At 39.2% G+C, this 10,532-nt stretch overlaps 1 protein-coding gene across 5 annotated transcripts in view; it reads left to right on the forward strand.

Moving 5' to 3' along the window:
- PRUNE2 (prune homolog 2 with BCH domain) overlaps window positions 1-10,532 on the forward strand; it is a 272,472-nt gene that overhangs the window by 163,725 nt on the left and 98,215 nt on the right. For all 5 annotated transcript variants that reach the window (XM_027105655.1, XM_027105657.1, XM_027105658.1 and 2 more), the window contains exon 7: window positions 7,932-8,090. In XM_027105655.1, coding sequence (XP_026961456.1) covers window positions 7,932-8,090 — 159 coding nt within the window. The remainder of the gene's footprint in view (window positions 1-7,931; window positions 8,091-10,532) is intronic.

A 10,532-nucleotide genomic window follows, 5' to 3' on the forward strand; every position in this document is an offset into this window, starting at 1 on the left:
TTCACAAAATCTTTTCACGAAAGGGCTCTCTTTTTGAATGATAACGTGTACTGCTTGGCTCTATTTTCAAAATATGATGCATAATATAGTTGAAATAGACCCAGTTTTTAGTAGAAGTAGAAGTTTTTAGTAGTAAAATGCCTTGGCTAGCTTATAGAAATAAGAACCATAGAGTTTTTTTAAAATAACATGTGGTAAAAACATGGGGAATATCTTTGCTTACCAATTAAAGCGTACAAAAAGACAGAAGGAATCAAATCTCTTTAATTTATGCATTTTCTGTTCTCATAAATCATTTTCCTGTCAAAATTATCAGACTTTATTATTGCTGAATATTTTAAACATCATAATGGAATTTCGGTAGCATAAATCATGAAGCTTTCAGTAAGAACTTTTGTGTACGTACCTCAGCATTTTTCATATATCTTGATAAAATAGTCCTCAGTCTAGAAGTAAATCTATGCAGAGTATAAATGTCAGACTCTACTCGTAAATTGCAGTAACTCAGCAATCCATGCTGACCATTTTGCTTACAAGGTAGTTATGGACTGTCATACTATCTTTCTAAGACTCACTGTTCTCAAAGATGAAGCTGTATGAGCTTGTGTTTTAATCTTGGTCATGATTTTTATACAAGCATCCTACGTACAGGTTATATCTCCTCACTTGATTTTTCTATTTCCTGGAAAAAGAAAAAAATTTCAGACATAATAAATCTGGGAATAGCTTGTCCATGACATCAGAAAATAATTTATTTTTCTTTTATTTAATAAAAGCATTACTCAATATATTTAATTTGTAAGAGAGACAACTGTTTTGGATTATGTGCGTAGTCCAGAGTACTGGACCTAAATGGGATGGGTACTAGCACGAGGAATAAAATCCATTGAATGTGATACTGACCAGGGTTATTGGTCTTGCTTAATCAACAGAAATTGATAAGAGGCCAGACAAGAAATTCAGGCAAGGCTTTAATGGGGCCCCTGCTGCAGGAGCGGGAGAGGGAAAACAAGTAACAGGTTCCCTTGTCGCTCCCCGAAGAGGGGGTGGGGGGTGGGGACAAGCTGGTTCCTTACATGGGGTGAGGGTAGGGGTGTGTCCAGGGGTCGGGCCAGAGGGGCGGCTTAGGTGGTCTGCCCACCCCTTTCGTGGTGTTGAGTGCAGGGGGCATGCGCAGTACCCTGCTTTTGCTCCCAACCCCCTGTTTTTGCTCCCTGCTCTTCAGAAGTGGCAGTTGGGTGTTTGGGTTTTTTTAGGTTTTTGGATCTTGTTGTCCATAATTGGGCCCCAGCTGCCCATGTACACAATTATTTTTAGTCCCTTGTAGTTTCTTTGAATTTGGTTGCTCAAGGAGACGTTTGTCCAGGTGCAAGCACTGCAGCAAAGGGTCCCAGGTCCCAGCCTGTCTCAAAGGTAGTGTGGCACTTGGAATGATGCAAAAGGCTCTATCCACGGTGATGGGGCTAAAGGAAAAAAATCACTACACATTTTTCTGTTGCTTTATTTGTATAGTGGCAAACAGAAGCTCATTCATTGAGTCTAACTTGGAATTAAGGATAAAGGATCCATTAATGAGATAAACACTGCCTGACCCAGAGTTTTTATATCTTATATTACTTTTTAAATGACTTTGTTTCATATGTAACTTCCTCTGTCATCTCACATCTAGGAATTTTACATGTGAATCACTTTAATGACTTAAAAGATGTGTGTGATTATCATTTAAAAGTTCACAGTATTATAAAGGATATAAGGTAAGAAATTGTAATATGAATATTCAGTTCCCGTACCAAGAATTTGTGAAATACTTTCTATGAATCAAATTACTCCCATGAATCCTAAGAACGACCTTTTGATAGTTGATGAATCAGGAAAGGAAAGGGATTTAACATTTATTGTCTACTATATGCCAAACACTGGGCCTGCTTTTTGATACACATATGTCCTTAGTACTCACAGCAGTGTTATGAGGTGAGGGTTTACAGATGAGGAACTCTAAGGCTCAGAGAGATGAGAGAAACTCACTCAAGGAGCCCAGCTAGTGAATGGCAAAGCCAGAGTTAACCTCTGAAGTCTTTACTAGGAACCTTGGAGAGAGTGCCGTAAAATAGTGGAGAGACACAATCAGATTATAGATTAGCAATTTGGCTAAATTATGACAACTTTAATATCAAGGTATCTTAATATCCATCATATGTTAACTTCAGTATATATTAGTTGAATAACTATAGAAATGACATCCTAATTTATGATTATAGAAATTATTTTCTACTTTACACTATGATCTTTTTTTGTGTCATTAAGTATTCTTTGACAGCATGATTTTTAATAGCAACATAATATTCTTTTATGTTACTGTTCCATAATTTATTGAACCAGTTCTCTATTGTTGGATATTTAGACTGTTTCAAATTTTAGTTATTATAGTAATAATTCAGTGAATAGCTTTGTCCACAAACCTTTTGTGTGTATATATGATTATTTCTTTAGAATATATTTCTAACAGTGTATGAGAATGCCCATTCAGCCATATTTACCAATTACAGGAAAAGAGAAGATGAAACATTTTCTTATGAGAGGATTTCTTTGTTAATGGTTTCAGGTATTTCAATGTAAATTGTCTTTTACGTTCATCAACTGTTTTTTCTATTGCTATGTCTGCTTTTTCTCATTGATTTATAAGAACTCAGTCTCGAGGACATTAAACCTGTCTCTTCCCTGTTTTAAAACAAATAAAGCGATGTAAATAATAATTATTCCATTGAGAAACTTTTGAGTGGGTTTTAAGCAGAAGAATATCATGGTTCTGGTTACATTTTTTCAAAGCTCTTTCTTGGTCCCGTGTGGAGAACTGATCGCAGGGAGAGGAGACAAGAGCGGCTGCAGGGAGACCAGTTGAAGGGCTATCACCCAAGTTCAGGGAAGAGATAATGGCAACTGTGGCTACGACACTAACAGAGATGGAAAGAAGTGAGGGAAGTGTCTGAATTTGAGATATGTTTTAGAGGGAAAGTTAACAGGATTTGCTGATGGATTATGTGAAGAATGTGGGGGGGGGGGAAGGAATCAAGAACAATTCCTAGATGTTTGGCTTGAGTAACTGGGTGGATGGTGGTGCGATTTGATGCTGTGGAGGAGACTGGGGTGGAGGTAGGTTGTATTTTATTTGAGATGCTTAGTAGACATTGATGTGATGGTATCGCATGGATAACCAAGGTTAGTGTTGAGGTGGATGTGATTTGGTTGTCACTGGCAGATAGGCGGTTTGAAAGACATGTGACTGGATGAAATCACTAAGGAGAGTGTCTAGACAAAGAGAAAGGGGTTAGGGACATTTAGAGGTTGACTAAGGGAGGGGAACTAGCAAAGGTGACTGAGGAGTAGCCAGTGAGTTGGGAGAAAAACAAGGAGAGTGCAGTGACAGGAAAGTGAAGGAGTTAAATATTTCAGGAAGGAGGGAAGATGAGCCTCTTGAGATTCTTGGGAGAAGTTAATTAGAGTAAGAACAGGAAACAGACTTGGGGATTTCGTGACCTGGAAATGATTGATACTTCTGAGACGAGCCGTTTCAATGGCATGATGGGGGCAGAAACCTGACAGGAGGGATTCAGAAGACAATAGAAATACAAACATATGAGCGAGGTAAGGAGAGTGGGTTTTTCTCTTTCAAAGAATATGCACATTTAAGGACTCAGATGTGTATAAGACATTATTTAGATCACTTTTATTTCATGTTATGCACTAAAGCTATCCGTGTATAGAATGAAAACTAAAATTTTCAGAGCAATGGAATAAGAAATATCAATAAAATAGAATTTTGTGAGAGAATGGAATTTTCCACTGCATTTGTCCAAGTACTTTCAACCACTAATGTAGTAAATCTGTTGGACACTATCACTATCTTGGTTGTCATATTAGTTAAAATAGAGCCCTATCATTTCTGTTTTCCTGCCCTTTGCCCTTATGATCATCAACCTCTTCTTAGGGCCCTTGAGATCTACACCTTGCTTTTGGCCAGGAAATAACAAAGCCTTTTTCTCCCTACGTTTTCAGGTCTTCCTACTCATTTCAAAACTAGGAATTACTGAAGCAAAAGAACTCATGACCTCTAAAAATGTTTAATGATCTAATCTCTGTGTCCATGAGTGACAGAAGACTGACAGGGAACACTTCCCCATTCTTCCTAACTGGTGTGTCGGAATAGTCTGGGTTTTGGCCAGTCATTTCCCAGGTGTAATGATTAGTAAAGTAACTTCCTAAATTCCATGCAGCAATCTCAGGCCGGGGTCATATTTCAAACATGGAAGTTTGGATGGTGGGGTTAGGTGGTAAATGAAGGTAGGATTCCTTTCTTTTCTAAACCTTTGGCAAATTGAGTGGGATATATATATATATATATTTTATATGTATATAATTATATATATAATATATATATAATATATATAATATATATAATATATATATATAAAATATATATATAATTTTAACTTAAGGTAGGGAAAACATTTTGGAGACGTTTGAGCAGATTAACAAATAGTATTTGTATACTCGTAACTAAAACAGTAATTTATCAGGTAGAAGGCAGATGGGGGGAATAAAATGCCAACCTGTATCTACAGTTGGGTTGTGTTGATGATGAAGTGGTATTTATTCAGGGCCAGCCTAGCTTGTCAGCAACATAAGAGCTGTTACAGCACATGACTCCCTGCGTAGCTAGAAGACAATAATAAATTATGCCCTATGCAAACAGCACCGGCATAAAAGTAGAACAAACAGACCCTGCCTCCCGGATTCCTGAAGAATCTTACTCATTCCCTTGTTTGATTCTGTTTTAAACATGAAACTCCTGACATTATCCTAAAGCCAGTGAGATTGAATCTGGTTTGGGCAATTTTATTGGGGTGGATAGGACATAGTTGTTGACAGTCTGTTTTGGGGTGACTGTAAAATGTAAGTATTTTATTTCTCTAATATGCCTAAATGCTTCACATAAATCTTTGTTTTATCAATACCTCATGTGATCCTGTGGAATTCGGGGCCACCCAGGGGAAAACTGGGGAAGTATTACTCAAAGCAGCTTGATTCTAAGAATCACTTGAGATACATAATGGAATTACAGATTCTTGGACCCAATCCTGGGCTGCTAAATGAGAACCTCTAACAAAGCGGCCCAGAAAGACACACCCCAGGGTGACGTTTATGATGAGGCTGGTGCGAGGGGCAAGGAGCTAAGGGCCTGAGTCAGTAAAAGTCCTGTGACAGCATTGAGAGAGCCCAAAGGATTGGTTCACAGGAAAATATATGAATTAAAAATGGCTCCCTAGAGCAGTGCTCTTCATATTTCCGTGTGTATTTGAATTGCCTAGGATTTGTGGGAAATGCAGATTCTGCTTCAGTAAGTCTGGGGTGTGACCCGACACGCTACATTTCTAACAAGATGCCTGACAGTGCCAGTGCCGCTGGACTTGAGTTTAGCAAGATCCTAGAGCCATAATTTTAATTAATTAATTAATTTTATTTTTTTATTTTTGACCGCGTGCCGTGTGTTTGTTACTGCATGCGGGATCTTTGTTGAGGTATGTGGGATCTTTCGTTGCGGTGTGCGGGCTTCTCTCTAGTTGTGGCGCGCGGGCTCAGTAGTTGTGGCGCATGGGCTTAGTTGCCCCGCAGCATGTGGCATCTTAGTTCCCCAACCAGGGATCGAACCTGCATCCCCTGCATTGGAAGGCGGATTCTTTACCACTAGATCACCACAGAAGTCCCTAACACAGACGAATCCAAACAGGTTGGAGCTCAGCCAACATTTTTGAATAGCAAATGTTCCACAAGTATGGCTTTGAATAATGCTTATTCTACTGAATCTTAATCTTGTGCTGAGGTACCAGTAAAACCAGCCTTCTCTTGTTTGAGTGACGCAGCTCGGAGTGTCATGATAATTGTTACTGTATGTGAAAATCTCTTAGAAGTGGTGTGTCTTCTTTCAAAGGTTTATAAATATGTTGGGGGGAATGAGTTTATGTACATAATGAAAAAAATATTTTGAAAGGAAAATTGTAAGTTTTCTTGTGCCAAAGCCTTCAGTCACTGGAGATAAGATGTACGTGGAGTTGTCCATTATTGTTTTCCTTTGGGACCATATCTTCATTTACAATTCTTAATGGCAAAAAGCTCAGCATTGAGGTTCTTGATGGTTAATACCAATGATGATTTGAAATAATTGTATCTATTGAATGCACATTGTGTATAATAGGTCCAACTTTTTTTTTAAAAGCTCACTCTAAATATCTACTTCTTTTGTGGGTGAATTAATTTTTTTGAAGTACCTAAAGATGATTATTATTATGACACTTGGACAATAAATTAAAAGCATGAAAGCTGACCGTGTGCATACTTCCAAAAGCTATTGTATTTGAGCATGATAAATTTCATTACCAAGTCAGTGCGATAGATCCTTTGTATTCATCAGCAATATATCCTGAGATCTTTGTGAATTCCCATGTGTACCTTGTAACTGAAGATGCCTAATGAGAGTAGTGGCCTCAGGAGTGGACAACAAGGCTCCTAGAGGCATGGAAGCTGGTGATGGGCTGGGCCCACCCAACCGCCAGGTTTCTTGTGTGTCCTCTCGGGAACCTCATCGACCTTGAGATTTGGCTCAGCAGAATTACAGAGTACATGTATTATGGCCATTTTAAGTGGCTCGTAAATAGTCTAAGCCACAAATATCAAATCCACAAGTGTCAAAGGGCTATCATGTACAAACATTAATCTGGACATGAAAAAAATCTGCACCTATATGCACTGCACTGTTTAGTTCTTCATAATGGTTATCTGAGGAGGAGGTACGTGGTACTTCCACTTCCTATGGGACACATTTCTGTACTGCTTTAATGTTTTACCAGTGGCATGCATAATTCTGATGACTTCGTAAGCAGAAAAAAGTTAGAATTCTTTATATCTCTTGAATGCACGTCATGGTGATTTTCACTGAGTAGAGCAGTGGACTGTCAGTGGATGATTATATGATTGTCATTTACATGTGCTATTATATATATATACACTATGATAAAGGATTATGTAGCACAGGTTGATTTTGTATATATGTCTCTCCAGTCATTCAACAAACTTTTCTTGAGCAACTAGTATATGCCATGCATTATGCTAGGGGCTAAGATATGGTCTTCAGTGTATTTTATTTTATCTTATTTTTTAAAGGAAGAGAGACAACCATGCTGACAAAGTGGTTCTCATTGTAGTTAATAAAACTCGAAAAGGCCAGAACATTTCCACAGATGATGTGAGTCACAGGTCTGGGTACTCTGCGGTAATGGGTCCCTTTTCCACAGTTATTCATTCCTCCTTAGCTACCACTTAGAGCAAGTAGATCTGACATCACATCCCTAACACAAATCTCCTAGACTTCTACACTGGAATAAAAGGCATTCAGTAGACTCAGCTAAATCCATCTTTAGGAATCCTGCTTGGAGTTAATGATAACCATTAGAAAACAATTATAGAAAAGAACAATAACTTCCTCCTATTTTTCTAATAGGTTGTATCAATAATAATATTCAGCAGACATTCCTATGTCCTATGAACAATAAAAGGAAAAGTATGTTTTACAAAGTCAGTATTTGAATAAACATTTTAGGAAAAAGATGTTAAGCTATTTGTTCCTCTATAAACTATTCTTAATAATAATAGCAAAGATGCCTTCCTTTCCTGGTTTAGGAAAACAAAACAAAAAAAGCAAAAGTGTATTTTAAGCCATAGCATGAAAATTTCCAAACTTTCTCAAAGCAAAGTGTTTATTTCATTTGTATCTAATAATAAGTATCAGTGGTAATACATCCTAAGACTGGACAAATTTGTGGCACAACTCCCCAGAGCTGGGCAGTTTGACATTAATATCAAATTGACTGTTGTTTCAGGACTGTACGTTTCACAGCAGTATCACCAGTGATTTGAAAGCATTCTCAGACAAGTTCGGTTTTGATGTCCTCATCCTCTTGGCCAACTACCTGTCGGAGGAGCAGCAGCCCAGACGACAGATCGCTGTGTATTCTGAGAACCTAGAGGTGTGCAATCAGGTAAGGACCTCCTTGACCCAGCACATTTCACTGCATCTCCCCTCCTGCTGGCTCTCAGAACATGCAGTAGAAGACGGCCATGGACTGCTGACTTAAGGTCCTAGAGTTTGAGTTTTAAGAAATGTTGGGGGTATTTTACACATTCTGTTAGTTAGTTAATGATTTATTTATTTATCAGCGCTTTAATTCAGATTTTTAGTTTTCAGTTTCAATGCTATATTAGTTAATTAACTAATTAATTAGTTTTCAGTACTTTAATTCAGATTTTTAGTTTTTAGTTTTGGTGCTGTATTACCAAAAAATCATCTAAATAGAATTGCCAGTGAGATAAAAGTTGGCTTTTTTTTTTTAAATCGAGGTATAATTGACAGGTAACATTATATTTGGAGTGTACAATATAATGAGTCAATGTTTGTATATGTTGTGAAATAATCACCACAATAAGTCCCGTTAGCATCCATCACCATACGTGACGACAGGGTTTTTCTTGTGATGGGGACTACTCTCCACTCTCTTAGCAGCTTTCAGATCCGCAGTACAGTATTATTAACTATAGTCTCCATGCGGTACATGACATCTCCATGACTTGTTTATTTTATAACTAGAAGTTTGTACCTTTTGACTCCCTTCACCCCACATGGGGGCATTTAAAAGAGCCCCATAACTGTTTCGTTTCTAGGCTGAATTCATAAAGAGAAAGATCATATCTCTTTTTACCCAATAAGGGCTAGTCCTCCTTTGGGTACCGTTTTCCTTGAGGACTGCCACCTGGTGATAACAAAGTTTAGTCCCTGACTAAACATCTGTTTGGTGTCCAGTGTTTAGTAACTGTGCTCTGAAGCTTTAATCCAAGTTAGTTTTTTGACCACAACCACGCTGACACCTTGGATATGTCTTGAGAAAAACATTCATATATGTTAAAAAAAAAAAAAAAAAACAAAAACAACCATTTTTCTCCAGGTACTAAAATTCTGATTGGGTAATCAGTCAGATCTTCTTGGTTGAGAACAGAGTCTTAACCCAAGGCTTTGGAAATATAAGAAATAACAAAATTGGGCTTCCCTGGTGGCGCAGTGGTTGAGAGTCTGCCTGCCGATGCAGGGGACACGGGTTCGTGTCCCAGTCTGGGAAGATCCCACATGCCACAGAGCAGCTGGGCCCGTGAGCCATGGCCACTGAGCCTGCGCGTCCAGAGCCTGTGCTCCGCAACGGGAGAGGCCACAACAGTGAGAGGCCCGTGTACCGCAAAAAAATAAAAAGAAATAGACAAAATTAATGAAAATAGGGCAGTGGGTATGCCAAAGCAGGTACATTTAATAACTAATATGAGAACATATGTAATTCATTATAATATGGATGACATGGACATAGAATGATTTCATCACTTATCTTTCCTCACTAATGGATTAGACAACTGGTCTACCCACAGGTGGCTAGAGGTGAAGTCTCAACTCCCTTCTTTGACATCCTCACTTTCTGTCCCCCAAGAGATCCATTTCTTGATATATGGCTGAAGTCACTCTCCAGCCTCTCTGTGCCCCCTCAAGTCCAGATATGAACGAGCCCCCTTCTCCTGCTGCAGATGCTTTTGGTACCCTTCTGACCCACATACATCTGTGAATTGCATCACTAGCCTGTGGCTTTTTTAGTGCTTTGCTCTGCACTGAGTTTCAAAGCTGAATTTTATCTTTGGTCACTGGTTTCCTAGGGACAGGACTTAGGCCTCCTAAGCCTCCAATACAGTGGTTTTCAAATCACTTTTTGTAGCAAATCAATCTAGAAATTGGTTAATCTAAAACAGACAGAAGTAGAAGAGTGGATGAAGAGGTTAGAAGCCCTTGAGTTGACTCCACCCTGTCTCTCCTCGGCCCCCACCCCAACCCTCCCCACCCATTTGGCCAAGAGACATCTCCTTGAAATCTTGAGCAACACAAAGTCAAGACTGCTCTAGAGGAATCCTTCTTTGGCCATGTGGTCCCAGTTGGTTAAGGGTCAGCCTTTGCAGCTGGACTGCCTGAGTTCAAAATGTGGCTCCATCACTTGTTAGCTGTGTGTTGTTGGTCAAGTTATTTAAGCTTCCTGTCTATTTCTTCACTGGAAAAATGGGGATAAAAAGTTCCTACCTTGTAGGGCTTCCCTGGTGGCGCAGTGGTTGAGAGTCCGCCTGCCGATGCAGGGGACACGGGTTCGTGCCCCGGTCCGGGAGGATCCCACATGCCGCGGAGCGGCTGGGCCCGTGAGCCATGGCCACTGAGCCTGCGCATCCGGAGCCTGTGCTCTGTGGCGGGAGAGGCCACAACAGTGAGAGGCCCACGTACAGCAAAAAAAAAAAAAAAAAAGTGAGGATTAAAGGAGATAATGCACATAGAACGGTGCCTGGCATATGAAAGCATTCAATAAATGTTAATTATTATTATTACTATCTATGTGAGCTCTGTAGTT

Source organism: Aethalodelphis obliquidens, unplaced genomic scaffold, assembly GCF_003676395.1.
Source record: "Aethalodelphis obliquidens isolate GAN/ISIS:26980383/991018 unplaced genomic scaffold, ASM367639v1 scaffold7, whole genome shotgun sequence".
Classification (NCBI taxonomy): Eukaryota; Metazoa; Chordata; class Mammalia; order Artiodactyla; family Delphinidae; genus Aethalodelphis; species Aethalodelphis obliquidens.